The 20,573-nt window shown below is 42.6% G+C and overlaps 1 protein-coding gene across 5 annotated transcripts in view; it reads left to right on the top strand.

The window, feature by feature from the left end:
* Positions 1 to 20,573, top strand: part of CB2H6orf89 (chromosome B2 C6orf89 homolog) — a 40,576-nt gene that overhangs the window by 3,609 nt on the left and 16,394 nt on the right. Inside the window, exons 1-4 of one of the 5 annotated variants that reach the window (XM_049653361.1) lie at positions 7,340 to 7,356; positions 7,772 to 7,855; positions 12,878 to 13,085; positions 13,774 to 13,987. In XM_049653361.1, the coding sequence (XP_049509318.1) occupies positions 7,343 to 7,356; positions 7,772 to 7,855; positions 12,878 to 13,085; positions 13,774 to 13,987 (520 nt within the window). In that variant the 5' untranslated portion in view covers positions 7,340 to 7,342. Of the gene's footprint in view, positions 1 to 1,124; positions 3,744 to 7,339; positions 7,357 to 7,771; positions 7,856 to 12,877; positions 13,086 to 13,773; positions 13,988 to 20,573 lie in introns of those variants that run through there. The other 4 variants (XM_049653362.1, XM_049653364.1, XM_049653363.1 and 1 more) reach the window with 4 other exon arrangements.

The following is a 20,573-nucleotide window of genomic DNA, read 5'->3' as shown; positions in this document are numbered from 1 at the left end:
GCTGGAGATTCCTGGGACCTTGATGGTTGTAGGGGTGGATAAAAGAACAGTATAGGGTCCCTTCCATAAAGGCATTTGTTGGGATCCGGGAGCTCAATCTATCCAGGTTTTAATTAGGACCTTATCTCCTGGTTGGACCAGGGATGCTGGGTTTGAGTGGTCTGGCTTTAGTAGGACCTGTTTTTCCCATAGAGCCTCTCAAAGGCACTGACTGAGTCCCAAGAATATATGAATGTTAGGTTAGCTTTGTTGGTAGGCTCTTCACTCCCATAACCAGACAGGAGTTGAAGGAAAGCTTACCGTAAAGGAGGATAAGACAGAATAAGTGGTTCCCATGTCCAAGAGAAAACTGTCCTACCTGCCATGTCAAGGGGTCACCCTGGGCTCTGTCACAATGAGGGAAACAGTGAGTGGAGGAGCCCATTGGTGCCATAGGTTGCCTCAATCCATGGTGGTGACAGCTTGAAGGGATGCTGAACCCCTGGTTGTCCCATTAGTGGGGCAGTCTCTCAGTGTCCTGTTTGAGGACATTAGGACAGGCCATATTAGGGAGCTTAAGGAACAGACATCTCTCCAGTGTCCCTCCTTTTTGAAATGGTAGCAGGCTCCTTTTGGTGTCTCCCTTTTGAGGGGGCGACCCTGGGGTGATGGCTGGCATTGCAAGGCCACCAGGAGTTGAGCCTGTCTCTGATCCTTACGTTTTTTCTTTTCCCTTTTTTTTCCTTCTCCTGGTCCTGGCCATAGAACACAAAATTGACCACCTTAAGGAGTTCAGAGCTTGGGATGTCTGGCCCTAGGGATAATTTTTGGAGCTTCCTCCTAATATCTGGGGTGGCCTGAGTGATGAGTCGACCATTAAGAACTGTAAGACCAGCCTCTCATCTGGGATCAAGAGTATGTTTAGCTGAAGTCTCTCTCAGTCTTTCCATAAAGGTTGTGGGGTTTTCTTCCTTTTCCTGGTTTATGAAAGCCAGCTTGTTATATAATTAATTGGCTTTGACTGGCATCTTGACATTCCATTTGTTAGACAGATTATAAGATGGTCTTGGGACCATTGCCCTTGTGCAGTGTCATAGTTCCAATGAGGATCTGTTATTGGAACTGCCATGTTATCTGCCAGATACCTTGCACTGGAACTATGAAGTTTATCCCCAGATTAGATGGTGGGCTCCCCAATTCTATCTCAGTCTGCCTTGGAGAGAGTCTGATTGAGAATGAGCACTATGTCCTTCCAGGACAAATCAAAAGTTAGTATAAAACCCTGAAGTCCTGACATGTAACTGTCAAGGTCCTAGGAAAAATCTCCCAAGTCCTTCTGGATTTGGTGGAGATCACTCATAAAGAAGGGAGTTTGGACCCACATGGTGGTTCTGGTTGGCTCAACTATTTCCTGGAGGAGACACAGAATTGGAAGGGGCTTGTTAGGACTTGACAGTGTTGGTGGTCTTGGATATGGGGCAATGGATCATCGTTTTGGGCTATGGTAGGATTTGGTGGGGCTTGGGGAAGCCTCCTCTGGTGGTGGGGGAGGGGACTTAGGACTTAGGCCTGTGAGGAAATCTAAAGTGGACAGCTGAATTTTGCAGGTTTTGAAAAGTGTGAGGTTTGTTTAACATAAAGGCTTGGACCTAAGGGAACTGAGACCACTTTGTCTGGTTTATACAAAATAGGTCTAGTTTAAGATGGTGTTATAATCCAGTGTCCAATTGTAGGGCCCTGTTGCCCCATCTCTTAGTTTATATTGGGGCCATGCTGTATTGCAGAAAAAGATGAGCCTTTTCCTCTTTAAAGGTTGGGGGTCAAACTTATCCCAGTTAGTGAGGATGCATCCCAGTGGTGAACCCCGGGAACTGCCATCGGGTTTCCCATATGTAAGGGAATAGCAAAGAGAAGGGGAAGAAGTAGACACAGTATTCCAAGAGTGTCCCCTTGGAATGTTGTGTATCAAGAGGAGAGGTGGCCTTTCTACCTCCTTTGAAGAATGACCCTTCAAGGATGTCCCCTCAGGGGAGGCGCACAGCCCAAATTAGTATTATTGCAGCCTGTCCTTTCTTTACTTGCCTCCCCCAAATTGAGGTGCCCATGAGGGAGGGATCTGGTATATTTTATAACCCCTAACGAGTCCCTGAGTGCCAGGATGTATGCCCCAGCCTTCAACATCTATGTGGTTCCATTTCCAGATTTCATCCCAGGCTCCTCTCAGTTGTTGTTTTTTTTTTTTTTTTAATTTACATCCAAATTAGTTAGCATATAGTGCAACAATGTTTTCAGGAGTAGATTTCCTCTCAAAAGTATTAACTCGAGGAGTTGGAATAGACACAAAGATTTGCCCTTACCCTCTTAGAAATAAACTCCCGCTGGAGACTGTGATTATCATGTACCCAACTTGGATTTAAGTATCAGAGGCTGATTGAGACCATCTTTCCGGAAAGGGAAGGGGAGGGAAACACGTAAGAAGGTGTGATTTGAGGCAACAACACAGAGGGAGAACTACTGGTTAGATGAATCATCCAGGAGATTGAATGAGTATGAAAATGGACCGGCCCAGCAGATGTAGAGGCTTTCACATATATACAGCACGTCCTCGGGGTTTGAGGGGCACAGACTTTGTGAGAGTGATGGCAGAAGTGGTTTAGGAGAGGAAGAACTATAGACAGTAACAGTAGTGGCCAAATTGCAGAGTGAGAGCTGATCTCCGAGAAAGTAAATCAGATAGGGATCCTCTAGCCTCAACGGGGTGAGGACTGTCTTACCTTGGGCGATCGGAGTCGCGGCACCAAAAGATGTTACTGGGGTAAGCTTGCATGGTGTCAGTGGAAGTCTCAGTTCTTGGATTCCCCTCGAAAGATTTATAGGAGGATCCGCGCTCGAATAACGACAGCAGGGAGGTACAAAGCAAGAAGTGGTTTATTAAACCACCAGTACACGGTCATAATGGAGGAGACGGGGGTTGAGGAGTCACCGAGGATACAGTTTTTTCTAAGTAAGTAGGGTCTTGAGCCATGCAGGAGGCGGTCTCTAATGGAAGCTGCCTCACATCTTTGGGGAGACGCCTCCTACCTGTGGAGGAGAACTTTGACCCTACAAGGTTCCTGCTGGAACTGTCATGGCGTCACTCCCCACCAGGGGGCGCAGAACCTGTAATGCAAATGCCTTATAAAGCCAGGGGTTACCCTGGGACAGAGGTTGAAGAGGAGAACGCATGCTCTGCACCTGCTGTCCTTGCTCCGCTAGCCCGGAAAGTTGGAAACCAAATGTTTGTTGTCTTTCTCTCATTAAAACTAAGCTCCCACAGGTGAGGGCCTGCCCTCCGTTACCTGTCCTTCCCACTCCTTAATGCCTAACACGCTGCCTGGCACGGAGTGGGGGGGGGGGGCCAATCAAAGGCCGTTGGATGAATCAGTTCAGCTGCTAAATCCGCGCGAGCGCGGAAGAGGACAGACCCTGGTAAGGCCTGAAAGGGTACGAGCAGGAGGAACCTGACGCCAGGGGGAGCAGGAACCCGCACTCTCCAGATCTCGCGGAACTTCGCGCGCGCGCGCGTGGCCAAGTCGCGGATTCTGTTTCTGACGCAAGCGCGTGGCGTGAGGAAGGAGCCACCCTAGCACGCGCGGCCTCGCCTGTGGCATGGGAGTTGCTTCCGGGTTGCGCGCCCGGAAGTAGGAGGTTGGCGGCTTACCCTCCTCGCCCCGAGGCTGAAGTCCCCGAGGCGGGAGGAGCCCGAGGGGGCGCGGGCCCCGCTTGTGAGTGACTGGGGCCCGAGGCCGGGAGGGGGGAGGCCGCCCTGTGACAGCCTCACCGCCGCTCCCGTCCGTGACACCCTCGCGCGGCCCTTTTCCTCTTGCCCTTGCGCAAACCTCTTTTTCTGAGCCTCTGGGGTTTCGCAGATTGACAGCACCGCCGGCAGCTCCCCCAGGATCGACTCCCATAAGACGTCTTTTCCTTGGCTCCGCGGGGCCGAGCAAAGCGAGGTCGACCCTGTTGGGGCTTGTTTCGCAGGTGTCACAGCAGTGTCCAGAACACCATCGGTGCTAGCGAAGTCTAGATTTCACTGCCCTTTTGACAAAATTCCTAATTTTTTAGTATGTTGAGTTGATTCCCCGCCCCCCTTCGAAACGTCTTTTTCTAATAAAGTGTGGACTTGTATGCGATAAACATAGCATGTAGGATTTCAGAGTTATATGACTTGATTTATTGACCCGATAATGGGGTGTTTGTAATCACCATTTGCTACAAAAATCTCCTGCCTAGTGTTCCTAAGACCACCAACCTTGCTGGTCACAGGTTTTCCTATTTAAGAGCTCGTATAGCCTTGGTATTCGCGAGTATATTTAAAGTATTTAGTCATCGCTTGATAATAGAAACTACTCCCGGATGCTTAACTATTCTGACTTTTTCAGGTTGCTCATCTGGTTGTTTCCATGGTGGAATCCTCTATGGGCATTTCTCCCTTAATGAAATCGTGTGTTCAGGGTTTATCACAATTTCTCTCTAAGGAACAACATCCTTTAACCTAAATTCAACTTTGCTACGTTGAAGTTTGACTAAAGTTCACTTAGTCCAAGTCGCATACCAAAGAGTGTCCATGTTAGGCTCTTTCTGCTTTGAACCAAAACAATTTTCAAGATCCAGTTTTAATCCCTGTTCCTCTAACAAGCTACCTAGCAACACCACAGAGATTCTCTAAATGAGAGGTTCCTAATCTACTCACCTAAACCCTCCTTAGGTTGATGTATTTTTAAAAATAAGAAGAATAAATGGTAAAATAAACCAACCATTAGTTAAATTAGTTTGAGAACAGAATGATCAGTTCCTTTGTATAAATTTGTTCAGACGATACTGATCAGGTTCCATGACTCTGAGGTGAATTTCCATGTCTGTTGTTCTGATATTTTCTCCACTTATCTCTGCTTTCAAGTGTTAAATAACAAAAAATTCAAACGAGTAAATTTTGAACATCTAATTGCTGTAATTAAATCATGAATCAGGCAGCATCCCATCTGACAAGTAGAGAGGAGCTCCTAAAGGGCTACAGGAAAGGAAAGGCTTTTCAAGGTAGAGAGTGAAGTAAAGGAAATTATTTTTTTTTAGGCATTGCCGGTTTTTTAGGCAAGGTCATTCTAAGGGGGAATGGGGTTTATCAGTAAATGTTCTAGCACTGACCAGGAAATTCCATGTTGTCTGGGTAAAGTCACATTTCCAAGGGATTTGAAACTGCAGTTAGCTTAGATGTCAAGTCTTGGTTTGCTCGCTTGGGGCCCTAACCTAAGTGACACCATTTTGGGCCTGTGGTTTTCTTTTTAACACAAGGAACAATTTAGTGTGAAGAGACATGGAAATAAATATAATACAAAGTGATCAGAGTTGTGTTTAGGGTTCAAAGGACAAACATCAAGGCTGGAATAAGGAGTTCACTGATTGGAAGAGCATGGGGGCTTTTCCCCATGGTGGGCAGAGACAATTATTTGTACAAAAGCAAAAAGACGTAAAATGGGATGGCAGTGAAGAACGTGAGGAAGGAATAGGAAATGAGACTGAACAGGTAGGCAGTGACCAGGTCATAATGGGAAGCTAAGTAATTTGAACTTCGTCTTATTAAAATTACCAAGTCTTAAATTTGGGTATTGGGACAAATGTTTTACATTCATCATCTCGTAATCCCTTCACAGCAGTGTTGGAAAGACACAATTATCCCCATTTTATAAAATGATGAAAACTCAGAGGCTTAGATTAAGTACTGTCTCATGACTATACAGTAGTGGAAGATTCACAAACAATCAGTGTTTGTATTTAGCTTTTTCCAAGTCCATTTGCCTTCTTAACCACCTTGCTAAATTGTTCCACAGCAGGACATGGGGATTCAAGGAAGTTGCTTTAAATAGACAAGTAACATTAGCTGATTTGTTTCAGAAAAATAATTTGTGGGGCGAGTTGAGGATGGATCAGAGAGGAGAAGGAGAACTGGCAGTATAGAGATTAAATTTATCTTTGTGATGGTCCACGGGACAGATGTTGAGAGCCTTGACTACCATTAATGTAGAGCTAAAAAGGAGATGATGAATGTGGGAACTATACAGGGAGTAGAATCGAGGATTTAGTGATTGGTTTATTAGTGGTGATGAAAAAGGAGGGGTTTTAAATATGGAGAACTGGTGTTTCCATTAATTACAAAACAGAATACAGTAGGAGAAATGGGTTGCGGGGGTGGGAGGGCAGGAATAATAAGTCAGTTATGGGCACATTACATATAGGGAACAGAAGGAAATTTCTGCCAGAGTGTCTGGTATATAGATAGGTGGATGGGTCTGGAGTTCTGGAGGGTTTTAGACTGGAGAAGAGATTTGGAAATCACTAATAGCTGGTAGTTAAAGCCAGGGAGGGAATGAGAAGATCAAGGACAACTGTGATGAATACCAGCATTCAGGGGTATGGTCTCTGAGATAAGAGAATTATGCTAAGGTTTGAGAGCACTTGAGGGAGGAAATGGCTGGCAACAGGAACTTCTGTGGAGAGGTCAGTTAAGGTAGTAATTGAGAAAACGTCCTTTTGACTTGGCATGTAGAGAGCCATTGGTGACCTGAGAGCTATATTAGTGGTGTGAGGGGGGCAGAAATGTGATTTGAGTGGTTAATAAAGACATGGAGACCTTAGAAACACGAAGGTGAAGTGATGCCTTTTTTTTTTTTTTTTCTTTTCTTTTTTTAAGGAACTTGGCTCTGGAGGGAGAACACGAGCACTGGAATTCTAGAAGGGATTTTTTTTTTTTTTTAATAGAAACTGGAAAAGATGAGGATACGAGCAGGTAGAAATAAAGTTTATTTATTCTAGAGAGAGAGCATGCAAGCAGGGGAGAGGGGCAGAGGGAGAGAGAGAGAAAATCTTTAGCAGGCTCCATGCTCAGCACGGACCGCACCTTGGGGCTCAGTCCCATGACCCTGGGATCATGACCTGAGCCAAATTCAAGAGTCGACCTTCTGAGCCCCCGAGGAGCCCACCCCTTTTTGTGTAGCTAGATGCATCTATTTTGCATCTTAGACTTGTCTAGCTGGCACAGCTGTTTAGTTTGGAAAGCTGAGCACCTCCAGGTGTTCACTGTCAAATCAGTGTTTAGGACATATTTATAACCATAAAGAAGTTCTGTATTAAACAGGACAAAGGAGAGGTTCGCATTTAGTTGGACCTCTTAACCTGTTTTCTGCAGTAAACAAACTTTTATTGTAAGTTCTGTTAGAGTCATTCTATTGGTTATGCCTCTGTCCTGTTTTTTTCCTAGACTGAGACACAGAAGGAATTGTGGAGAACATCTCATCAGAGCTGTCAGTGGCTTCCTTCTATTCCTGAGATGCTCCTTCAGAAGTGAACAGCCTCCTGGCTTATCTCCCCCCCCACCCCTTGCCTCCACCCTGGCCTCCCTTGAAAGCAGAATTTCTTCACCTCAGCACTCTTAACATTTTCAACGGGACAGTTCTTTGTTGTGGGATGTTTAGTCTTCACCCACTGGATGCCAGTAGTGCCCCTCCAGTTTTGACAATCAGAAATGTCTCAGACATTGCCAAATGTCCCCTGAGGAGCAGAATCACCTCTAGTTGAACGGCTGTTCTAGAGCAGTGTCTCCCATTTGGGAGTGTGCCTTTTCTCATCAGGGAAGAGTTTGAATACTTCTGCACCAGGATCCCACTCCCAGAGATTCTGGCAATTCAGGATGTCTAGGGTGGTGCATGATACCTTGATTTTTATAATTCTGCTAGTGACCCTGCCTGTGCCCTTGCAGGTTAAGAGTCAAGCTCACTCTTTGGAACTTCCCTCTGTGGCAAAGCTCATTCCTGCTAGAGTTGGATCTTCTTTCTTTCTGGAGGTAAAGGAATTGCCTTTGCTCAGCTGATTTCAGTCAGTGCCCTCATACTTGATGCTAAGCCATGACTTTGTGTTTGAGGTTTTTTTTGTTTTGTGTGTGTGTGTGGTTTTTTGTTTTGTTTTGTTTTTTGTTTTTAATACAAATCCTTGTGTTGAAGGCTTTCAAATCTCAGCAAGGGAGCTGCTTTGCTGGTATGAAATCCCAACCCAAAGGGACAAGATTTTTTGTGTGTGCTTAATTGACATCATATCTACTAGATGCCAGTACCCCTCAAATGTGACCATCAAAATGTCTCCAGACTTTCCAAATGTCCCTGTCCAGAATTGCCCCCAGTTGAGGACCACTTGTCTAACGAAAGCCAGAAAGAGGGCTTATTATGAAGATCCCCACGTGCTCTTAGAAACTTTATGAAGTTATTGGTAAAGACCCTTCCAGTAACTTGGGAAATATGTCAAAATTTCAAGGAGAAAGGATGTACAGCTTGCAAAAATATAGTCAGTATCATAATACCATTGTATACTTGAATTACCAAAAAAAAAGAAAAAAGAAAACCAAAAAGTGTTGTTTTTGTGATAAAAACTGGGGGTTTAGTGAGGTTTTTATGTGTCCTGAAAGTAGGCAGAGATTTACAAAGGTTGTGAAGTAGTCATCAGAAATGGTGATAGTTGATTTTCTTTTGAACCTCACTTGTACTTCTGTTCCCTTCACGGTTCTCCTAAAGGCCCACCAATATGATGTTCTCTTCTGCCTGAGGGATTACCTACACGTACCCCACCTTCCAATACTTTTCAGAATTTTTTACTGGAATCCTTTCCAGAATTCTCCCTGCTCTCTTTTCTAGTCCTTTAATGAGTTTTAGTGGATTTTGACTGGATGTCGTTGGGTAATTTATTGTAGTTTTTTTGAACAAACATTATCCTCGCTTGCTTGCTTGGAATATCTTTGTTAATTTCAACAGGAAAAAATTCTATCTCTGGAATCACTAGTCACAAAATCAAGATGTGAAAAATGTTGCAATAAGTTATCGCTTTATTCTTTTTCCAGGAATCATTGTAGTTGATCACTTGTCCAGTTCTCAGCCAGTCATTTGTGATAATCGAGGGGCATGGTGTTGTGGTTTCCACACTGCCAGCTCAGAATAGGAAAATACTTGGTAAGGGAGGCAGCATGCATAAAGGTTAAAAGCATCAACTTGGAAGTCAGGCACACTTGACTCCACATCCTGGCAAGTTATGGAACCTTTCTGAGCCTTACTTTCAACATCTGTGAAATGGGATTAATCACATCTACCTTTTGGCAAAACAAAAAGCAAAGAGACAAACCAAAAAAAAAGACTCTTAACTATAGAGAACAAACTGGTGGTTGCCCAAGGGGAGGTTGGTGGAAGTGGGGGGAATGGGTGAAATAGGTAAAGGGGATTAAGAGTCCACTTACCATGATGAGCGCTGGGTAATGTACAGAATTGTTGAATCACTATATTGTATACCTGAAATTAATAGAATACTGTATGTTAACTATACTGGAATTAAAATTAAAAACTTAATAAAAAAAATCACACCTACCTTTTGGGATTGCTGTGATGATTTACTAAGATCATGTTTCTTGTGTGCTTAGCACGGTGCCTGCATTTAGGATGGCACAACTGGAAGTGGTCATTTAGGAATGTAATTGGACATAAGTCTTTAGTTTCTAATGAATTGAAGTGTTTCTACTTCCCAAAGCCTTCCAATGCCCTTAAAATTTTAGAGCTAGAGGGGACTTTGAAAACCTCTTAGTTCAGTCCCTTTATTTTTTTAGGTGAGGAAATAGACCAGGTGACTTAGCCAAAATCATAACAGCATAGTTTAATAAATGCCATAGCAGGGGTAAGTTCAAATTCTATAAAAATACATTGTACAAGACCAGTGCTCTAACCCCTGAGCTATAGGTCCTATAAATACACATTTTAAAAACATCTTTACTGAAATTTAATTTATGTGCCATAAAATCCACCTGTTTGAAACGTACAATTCAGTGTTTTTTAGTACATTCACAAAGTTGTGCAACTATCACCACAATTTAAGTTTTGAACATTTCTGTCACTCTAGAAAGAAACCCTTGGATCTACCGACAGTCAGTTCCCGTTCTTCTCCACTCTGTGTCTGCATAACCACTAATTAATCTACTTCCTGTCTCTATAGATTGCCTCTATTATTAACTTTTTGCATTTTATTAATACAGTCTTACAACATGTCATCTTTTTTGACTGTCTCCCACTTAGCTTAAGGTTTTCAAGGTTCACCTATGTTGTTGGTATCCATACTTTATTCCTTTTTATTCAATCATATTCTATTGTATGGATATACTACATTTTATCCATCCATTTAGTAGTTCATGGACATTTGGATCGCTTTATTTTTGAGCTATTATGAATAATGCTTGGATATCCATGTACAAATTTTTGTGCAGAAATATGTTTTAAATTCTCTTGAGTTCATACTTAACAAGTGGAATTGCTGGATCATATGGTAACCCTGCTTAAGTTTTTGAGAAACTGTCCAGCTGTTTTCCAAAGCAGCTGCACCATTTTATATTCCCACCAGCAGTGTACAGGAGTTCCAGATGCTCAATATCTCCCAACTTATTATCTGACTTTTTTTTTTTAAGTTTATTTATTTATTTTGAGAGTGCAAGAGAGAGAGAGCACGGGAGGGGTAGAGAGAGAGGGACAGAATCCCAAGCAGGCTCTGCACTGTCAGTGCATAGCCCGACGTGGGACTAGAACTCTTATCAGAAATAGAGTTTGCGTATATTTTCCCCCATTCTATGGGTTGTCATTTCACTTTCCTAAAAGTTACCATTTGTAGCACAAAAATTGTTAATTTTTAATGTAGTCCAATTTATTTTTTCTTTTTCTGCTCTTGCTTTTGGCGCCGTATCTCAGAAGCCATTGCCTAATGGAGGGTCATGAAGACTTTTTCCCCTGTGTTTTCTTCCAAGAGTTTATAGTTTTAGCTCGTATGTGTTTGATACATGTTGAGTTAATTTTTGTGTATGGTAGAAGGAAGGGTCCTACTTCATTCTTTTGCATGTAGATATCTAGTTGTCCCAGCACCATTTGTTGAAAATACACATTTTTATTTATTTATTTTTTATTATTTTTTTTTAACGTTTATTTATTTTTGAGACAGAGAGAGAGCATGAACGGGGGAGGGTCAGAGAGAGGGAGACACAGAATCTGAAACAGGCTCCAGGCTCTGAGCTGTCAGCACAGAGCCCGACGCGGGGCTCGAACTCACGGACCACGAGATCATGACCTGAGCCGAAGTCGGCCGCTTAACCGACTGAGCCACCCAGGTGCCCCGAAAATACACATTTTTAAATAGAGTTGACACCATCCTTTTATCTGAACCTTGAAATGAAAGCCTATGTGGCCTAGGGAAAACACAGTCTGAGCAAGAGCAAAGAGTTTGGGGAAGGGATTTGGCCTTTTAGCGTGTGGGAGTTCCCGCCCCTCCCCAACCAATTCCTCAGTCTAGATTACCTGCCTGTTAATTCACCATTGGAAATCCAATACTGTTTTATTTAATTGGTTTGGGTTGAGGCCCTGGTATGAGCATTCATTAAAAATTCTGGTGACTCCAGTGTGGAGGCACACTTAAAAACTAGTGAACTAAAGGGTTAATAGTCCTACCAGGGACCAAACCGTCAGTATCAGGAGGTGTTGCTGGAAGGGGAGATAGGCTGAGGTGCTTGCTCTTCTCCACGGAGCTGCAGGAGCTGCAAGACCGTTGTCCTTGGCTCTACAGGTGGCAGCATCTCCTTACTGAAAAAATAGAGTTGTTCCACGTCAGTGCTTTCTGGGGTTAGAAGCACTTTGGGCGTGACATATATGAAATAAGACGACTTCTACATGTAAGGGAAAAAGAGACCAATAAAAGAGCATAAATCCCAAGCACTGTTTTTCCTTTGGTAAGTGACAGAAGATGTTGTCTTATAACACAAGCATTTTTTAAAAAGAACGATTTGATTGCATGTTACAAATGTTACAAGAGAGTATTCTACTCTGCCACTTTAGTTTCTACTTTTCTTCTGTGGCCGCTGTGAAACAATTTGGCTTTAAAGTAACTATGAGAACAAATTGAATTTTGAAATTAGTTAAAGATCTTAGGTCTTTCAAGTATATGAAATACAAGTAAAATGCTCTTTATTGTCTAAAACTGTATTTGCAGAAAAGTATGAGGACTCTAGCCTGCAAGGTCTGAACAGTCCCAGTGCCATGGTTTTTGTGTTGCCTGAAATTCTTGCTCTGCCAGTAGCAAAACGTGTCAGTACGTTCCCCATAGTAAATCTTGCAGTGCTTAGTTCCTCCTGTGTTGCTAAAAGGTGTATCTAATACAAATGCAAAGAAATAATGGATCAACAACACTCCATATTGCATTTCTTTTTAAGTAAATTACCAGTAGCAGACCACCTGTGATTGGTTTCAATAATCCTTTTGGTTGGCACTAGTGTTTCAGAGTCCCATTAGGGATTTATTGTGCTGTAGACTAGTGCTCCTCAAAGTGTCTGTGAACCAGTAAACTGTGTTACTAGCCCACAATTAAGGAACACTTAAGAGCTGTGTAGTACTAACTTGACCTAATCTAGACATTCGTTATGTTCTACAAAAGCATTGGCTTGCAGTGGATTGGGGAAAACAGGTCCTTCCCATGAAGCTCTGTTCTAAGTGAAGTAACTTTGAGGGGTGCCTGAGTGGCTCAGCTTTGGTTAAGTGTCTGACTTCAGCTCAGGTCACGATCTCACTGTTTGTGAGTTTGAGCCCCGCGTTGGGCTCTGTGCTGACGGCTCAGAGTCTGGAGCCTGCTTCGGATTCTGTGTCTCCCTCTCTTCTGCCCCTCACCTGCTTGCTTGCTCGCTCTTTCTCTCTCTCTCAAAAATAAATAAAACATTAAAAAATTAAAAAAAAAATAAAGGAAGTAACTTGGAGGAAGAAGGTATTTTAAAGAAACCATCTTTCTTTTTACATTTACTTTCTTTCAGGGATTTTGTATTGGAAGACATGGATCTTGCTGCCAATGAGCTCAGCATTTATGACAAACTTTCAGAGACTGTTGATTTGGTGAGACAGACAGGCCATCAATGTGGCATGTCAGAGAAGGCAATTGAAAAATTTATCAGACAGCTGCTGGAAAAGAATGAACCTCAGAGGGGACCACCCCAGTATCCTCTCCTTATAGCCGTGTATAAGGTAAAAACGTGTTTTGACTTGGAGATTCCTTAAACAGAGCACAAACTCTTCAACTTTCTCCCCAAATTTTACTGTTGACTGCTTCTACCATCTAACCTTAGTTTTCCTATGAATAAGTTGGCCTTTGCTCTTGTTACCATGAGTTACTAGGAAATTTGACCCATTTTGTTAAATATCCATGATGAAAGCTATATATTTATAATTAAACTGTATTTGTGTATACTTTTTAATGGAGGACATAGCCCCATAGAAGCCTGGTGCTGAGTGGCTCAGTTGGTGGAGCATGCAACTCTTGATCTCCGGGTCGTGAGTTCAGGTCCCACTCTGGGCATAGAACCTACTTAAAAAAGAAAAAAAAAAAAAAGAAGAAGGTTGGTGAGCCTTGCAGTTCTCATAGTTCTCAAACTTTAAATGTATTTCATTCAGGAGTGAATGTAGCCAATTTGGCAATAAATTATATTAAAAAAAAATAAAATATAAATAAAATAAATTTAAAAAATGAAACTATAAAAGGTTTAAAAAATGAATGCAAATGGCTTGTTTATGAAAATGGATTAGTTCCTAAGGCACAGTGAAAATAATGGAAGAGGCTGGGGTTTTTGGTTTGTTTTGTTTCTTTTTTTTCTTGGCATTAAAGTATTTTGTTTGCTGGGACAATTATTAATCCTTCTCCTGTCTTTCCTTATAGGTCCTTGTAACCCTGGGATTAATCTTGCTCACTGCCTACTTTGTGATTCAACCTTTCAGCCCATTACCACCTGAACCGGTGCTTTCTGGAGCTCACACCTGGCGCTCACTCATCCATCACATTCGGCTGATGTCCTTGCCCATTACCAAGAAGTATATGCCAGAAAATAAGGGAGTTCCTCTGCATGGGGGTGATGAAGACAGACCCTTTCCAGGTAGAATCCTGCATTTTACTACTTACACGGTGTTCTTGACAGTGTATGATGGGAAAGGAAATAACATGTACTGACATCTAATGAGAGACACTTTCTCGCTTTTGTCTTTAAAAAATTTTTTTTTGTTTTTATTTTTGAAAGAGAGAGAATGAGCTTGAGCGGGGGAGGGGCAGAGAGAGAGACAGACAGACAGACAGACACAGAAAGACACAGAATCCAAAGCAGGCTCCAGGTTCTGAACTGTCAGCACAGAGCCCAACGCGGGGCTCGAACTCACAAACTGTGAGATCATGACCTGCACTGAAGTCGGACACTCAGCCGACCTGAGCCACCCAGACACCCCTCAATTTTGTCTTATTTAATTCAGTCCCCACTAAAACTCTATTTGATAGTGGTTTTTTTGGGTTTTGTTTTTTTGTTTTTGTTTTGTTGTCCCTGTCTTGCAGATTGAGGAACTGAGGCTCAGAGAGATTAAGAAACTTGCCAGAAAAACACTCCTGGGGGAACCAAATTCAAACCCCTTGATTCCAAAGCACACATGGTGGGGATGAGTATTTTTGTTTATAAGGAAAATTTCAGTGTATCTTATTCTACCCTTTTCTCTCCTGTGATCCCTATCCATAATAGATATTTTCATAAATAGCTATTGATTTATTGAAAACATCTGAGTCCAGCTTGCTTTTAACCAGATCCTCGAATAGTCCTTAGCCTGTTGGGCTGGGTTTTTGTCGCACTTTGTCTTACCCTTTCAGTATAGTGTTTTCTCTGCCTCACAGTATGCTTAGTGCTCCTAAGTGTGCAGTTTTGCCGATAAGTTGAATTTAAGGAACATTTAAATTTAGTAACAGTGTATCAGTGGGAGCACAGGAATTTCTGGTCTGACATACCATTTGAGGAGTTTCCTTTTGCGAAGATTGTAACGTGTGATAAGACTTGAAATTTACCTTTTTATTTTTAATGTTTATTTTTGAGAGACAGAGTACGAGTGGGGGAGGGGCAGAGAGAGAGGGAGACACAGAATCTGAAGCAGGCTCCAGGCTCTGAGCTGTCAGCACAGAGCCCGATGTGGGACTTGAATCCATGAACCTCGAGATCATGACCTGAGCTGAAGTTGGACGTTTAACTGACTGAGCCACCCAGGTGCCCCTGAAATTTGCTTTTTGAGAAAGAACAGAGGGCATTTTATTTTATTTTATTTTTTAAAGTTTATTTATTTTGAGAGAGACCTTGAGCTGAGGAGATGTAGGGAGGGGGGGAGAGAAAGAATCCCAAGCAGGCTCTACGCTGTGAGTGCGGAGCCTGATGTGGGGCTCAAACTCATGAACTGTGAGATTATGACCAGAGCCAAAGTCAAGAGTCAGGTGCTTAACCAGCTGAGCCACCCAGGTGCCCTGCATTTTATTATTTTGGTGGTATTCATCTTATTTGCCCAGATAAAGGAATATGGAAATTAATTTCACAAGTGTATTATGGGAGTTTTTGTGTAACTGTTCTGAAACCTTTAGATTCCAACATAACTGGAATCTAAACTGTTTAGGAAGCATGCTTTCTCCTCAGTGTTGCATTCAGAAAAAATTTCCTAGTGGAAGCTACACTTTATAATGTTACTCTTTTCTCTTTTTTAACTTTTTTTTTTTTTTTTTTTTTTTTTTTTGAGAGTATGAGAGAGAGGGGAAGGGAGCTCAAGCTGGGGACGGATAGAGAGATCTTAAGCAAGCTCCAAGCCCAGTGCAAAGCCTGACATGGGGCTTCATCCCTCGACCATGAGATCATGACCTGAGCCCAAATCAAGAGTCAGGTGCTTAACCAACTGAACCACCCGGGCACCTCTATAATGTCACTCTTTAAGCCAAGATCTAATCAGTCATAAAAATCCCTTGTATTGAGTCTCCTTTGAAAGCTATTTTTGTACACTTGAGGAAATTATGGAAAGATTTTCAAAATTATGCTAAAATCAGAGGAAGGGAACATTGTAAAGCAAAAAGCCTTGTGAGGTTTCTTTGGTTTTTTTGTTTTTTTGTTTTTTTGTTTTTTTTTTAGTTAGCTCATATGTATAGAGTTTTTAATTCCAGATATAACTTCCTTGTATTTTTGAAATGTCATCAACAAAGCTTAAAAAAAAAAAAAAAAGTGATGTTTCCAACTCCTCTGTCAGAAAGTCCAGAGCACATGGGGGAAAGACCCAGAGAAACTTGTCAGGCCAGCCTGATGCTGCTTCCTCACACGCATCAACGCATCAGCCTCCTTTCCTGTCTTCCTCTCACTGCCTCCCTAAAGGCATCTTCTGCCCTTTGGCACATAGAGATCAAGTCAGCAGTTTTTAGGACCAAATTGATGGCGGTTACTCTGTTTCTCCCTGTCCTGTAAGGGAAATTTCCTTAGGCTATTGAGTTAGGAAGTGACAGTTGATGGACCACTATTGCTCATTCTCCAAATCAGAGTCTAATAATTCAAGAAACCTTCGTGTCTTGTCAATAAGCCTAACTATTGGGTTCACTCCAAATGAGTATTTTGCCTTGCAGGTGGAAACTGAATTCTTGGAGCTCAGTTGTAAGGAGAGAGCATTGGAAGGGTGTGGTTTTTAGCTCTTTAATGTTGACTATTAAAGTGCTGCTTTTACTTACCAGTGTGGATATCGATGCACCATATATTCTTGTGTGTGATCATTCTGGGAAGCTGTGGGCATGTACAACTAATAGCATTTTGCATAGCATTTGGAAGGAAACTGAAGAATGCATAATAATATAAGGGATAAATAGAAACATACGGAGGAGAATTAGGTACAAGAAATAGGAACTGCTGGACCTGTAAGAGGGCTAGAAAAGGAAAAAAAAAATAAATTATCCTTCCTGATACCATGGTACCAATGAACAACTGCCTTTTAGTTAGAATTACTTGGCAGTACCTTTGAAGTAAATGTAGAGGGAACATGGCATGGCAGATTCAGCTCCCTAAAGGAAAGCCCTCAAGCATATTGTTTCCTAAGGGCTGGCCTGTCAAAGGCCCCTGGATCATCTGACACTCCTTGCAGTGGCGCCTTGGGAATGACCGAGGGCACTGGGAGCAATGGTGAATACCTGACCTCTGGTAGTTTCTCCTCTTGACTCCACCCAGGGAACAAGAGGCAGCAGAGGTGGGGTTCTTTTTCTAGGTTTCAGCCTTGGGTAGGAAACCCTGCTCCTGAATTCTGTTGATGAGAAGAATGGAGGGACTCCATAGTGACTCACGTCAGCCTCCCACTCTGCAGCAGAAAATAAATAAGCTGACACTTATTTAGTACTTACCAGATGCCAGGCCCCGCTCTAAGGGCTTTCCATATATTGCTTCATTTAATCTTTACATTATCCCTGGGAGGGAAGTTCTGGTTGTATGCCCGTTTTAAGGATGGAGACACCAAGGGACAGTGACATTATGTCACTTGCCTGAGGTCCTAAGGCTACTAAGTCATGGAACCATGATTCAAACCCATCCTATCCTCGCAGTCTGAGCTCTTAGCCTCTGCTGTGAGTAGGGTGTCGCTATACACTATACCCACAGAATCTAGCTTTTAGTTTGATTTGGGAGTTCTGTGCTCTCTCTCAGCTCACCAGATGCCTCCTTTCCACTCCCTGGTGCCCAGAACAAGGTTTTTCTGGCTGGCATTGCATGTCCAAAGATAAACCATCCTCCGGGCCCTGGCCCTCTAGAATTTTCCTGAACTAGTCTTTTCCTAGGCATTCCGCCCAGCTCATCTTCCCAGTCTACAGCCTTATGGGTAATGTGTGACTTGTTTGACTTAATCCTTTATCTGATTAACCCATAGTTTTCCCTTCACGGTCACATTCTTAGTCCCCCCCAAGTCCCGACCTCATATCTTTATGTCCACATTGATCCTACCAGCCATCCTCTTGGCTTTCATCCTTCCATGGAATCACTGAGTCTTAGAGCTAAAGAGGAACTTTAGCACTGATCTAGTACATAGCCTTGTTTTGTAAAGAGGGAATTGAGGACAGGAAAGGTGAAGTAACTTGTTCACCCAGCTAAAAATGCCTCACTGGCACTCGAACCTTTATTTCTTAATTCTAGTATGGTGTTCTCTCCATCACACCACACTCACTGTCTGCTATCTTTGCCCTCAGCCAAGCCAGGCTCCTGCATGTTAGGCCCAATTTGTTTACTTGGGACATCAGAAATTTTTTTTTTAAGGTTTTATTTTTGGGGCACCTGGGTGGCTCAGTCGATCGAGCGTCTGACTTTGGCTCGGTCATGATCTCACGGTTCGTGGGTTCAAGCCCCGCTTCGGGCTGTGTGCTGACAGCTCAGAGCCTGGAGCCTGCTTCCGATTCTGTATCTCCCTCTCTCTCTGCCCCTCCCCTGCTCACACTCTGTTTCTGTCTCTCGCTCTCAAAACTAAATAAACATTAAAGAAGAATTTTTTTTGAAAGATCTTATTTTTAAGTAATCTCTACATCCCACACAGGGCTTGAACTCACAACCTTGTGATCAAGAGTCTCATGCTTTATCGACTAAGCCAGCCAGGTGCCCCTAGGCATTTATAATTTTTAATTATGACACCCATTGATGCTGAGGAGGTCTGAGATAGTCTCATATACAATGGAGAAGTGTATCTCTGTATCTGTACTGCATAATTGGAACTTTACATATCCATGACCTTTCAAGGGAAGGTTGGAGTCGATCCAGCAATATCAAGTGGTTTTAGGAGTAGATCATTCAATGACTTAGAACTGAGGACCAAAGCAGGGTCTAGGCTAGTACCCAAAGATGAACTGCTTGGACCTCAGAAAATGCCCTACTATTTTATTTGCAAATAAAATTTGAGGTGATGATAACAAATATGTCAAGCACTTACTGTGTAGGAGGCACTGTGCCATGTACTATGTTGTGTATTTTCTCAGTCCTTACAACAATTACAGAGGTAGTTACCATTTTTCTGTCCCTTCCAAAGATGAGGAAACTTGATATGCAAGGGGGTTGACTAACCTAAAGTCTCATGTTTAGAGTCCACTTAAAAAAAATATATATATATGTATATATACACACACACACACATACATACACACACACGTACATGTATATATATATATATATATTTTTTTTTTTTTAAGTTTATTTGAGAGAGAACACACATCTGTGAGCAGGGGTGGGGCAGAGAGAGAGAATTCCAAGCAGGCTCTGCACTGTCAGCATGGACCCCAGTGCAAGGCTCTATCTCATGAACCGCGAGATCATAACTTGAGCTGAAATCAAGAGTCGGACCCCGACAGAGCCACCCAGGTGCCTCTAGAGTCCATTTTTTAAAATAGCAGTATAGGGGCACCTGGGTGGCTCAGTCTGTTAAGCATCCGACTTCAGCTCGGGTCACAGTCTCATGGCTCGGGTTCGAGCCCCACGTCGGGGTCTGTGCTGACAGCTCAGAGCCTGGAGCCTGCTTCAGATTCTGTGTTTCCCTCTTTCCCTGCCCCTCCCCTGCTCATGCTGTCTGTCTGTCTCTCAAAAAATAAATAAACATTAAAAAAATTTAAAGTTGAAGTGTAATTGATCTACAATGTTACGTTAGTTTCAGGTGTACAACATAGTTATTGGACAAGTCTGCACTTTATGCTGTGCTCACCACAAGTGTAGCTGCCATCTGTCACCACACAAGGCTAATACAGTACAACTGACTGTATCCCCTATGCTTTACCTTTCATCCTCATGACTTACTCATTCCATAACTGGAACCCTGTATCTCAGCCCCCTTTACCCATTTTGCCCATTCCTCTCATCCCCCTTCCTTCTGGCAACTATCAGTTTGTTCTCTGTTTTTTTGAGTCTCTTGCTGCCTGTTTTTAAAAAAATTTTTTAATTTTTTTAATTTATTTTTGAGACAGAGACAGAGCATGAGCAGGGGAGGGGCAGAGAGAGAGCGAGACACAGAGTCTGAAGCAGGCTTCAGGCTCTGAGCTGTCAGCACAGAGCCCGACGCGGGGCTCAAACTCACGAACTGTGAGATCATGACCTGAGCCAAAGTCGGACGCTCGACTGACTGAGCCACCCAGGTGCCCCCCCCCCCTTTTTTTTTTTTGATTCCACATGTAAATGAAATCATATAGTATTCATCTTTGTCTGTCTGACTTAATTTCACTTAGCCACAGTACCCTCTTGGTCCACCCATGTTGTTACAAATGGCAAGATCTCATTCTTTTTTATAACTGAGTAATATTCCAGTGTATGTGTGTAATATGTGGGGTTTCACTTCTCTGTCACATTTAAAATTAATTTTAAAATTTTAAATTTTAAAAATTTAAAATTTCTTTTAAAATTTAAAATAGCTATTATAAGGAGATTTTTTTTGGAGCAAAGAAACCTTGGACATTAAAAGAAAGTTAGGAAGTTACCATCCAACTTCCATGGGCCTTTCTGTCTGCTGCTGCAGGAAGAGTGGATAGAAAGAGAGGGAAGGCTGGAAAGAAGGCACATGCAGCAGGTAAGGTGGCCAGAGAAGAGCTCTGTCCTGGAGTGGCATGGAATGGTCTGCTCTGTGCCGCTGGCTATTTTCCAGGATGGGATTTTGCTCACTTTGTGCTATCATGGTTCCAGCCGATTG

This window comes from Panthera uncia (assembly GCF_023721935.1).
Source record: "Panthera uncia isolate 11264 chromosome B2 unlocalized genomic scaffold, Puncia_PCG_1.0 HiC_scaffold_24, whole genome shotgun sequence".
In the NCBI taxonomy this organism is placed as follows: Eukaryota; Metazoa; Chordata; class Mammalia; order Carnivora; family Felidae; genus Panthera; species Panthera uncia.
The sequence above is the reverse complement of the archived record's forward strand: the minus strand, read 5'-3'. Positions and strand labels throughout refer to the sequence as shown.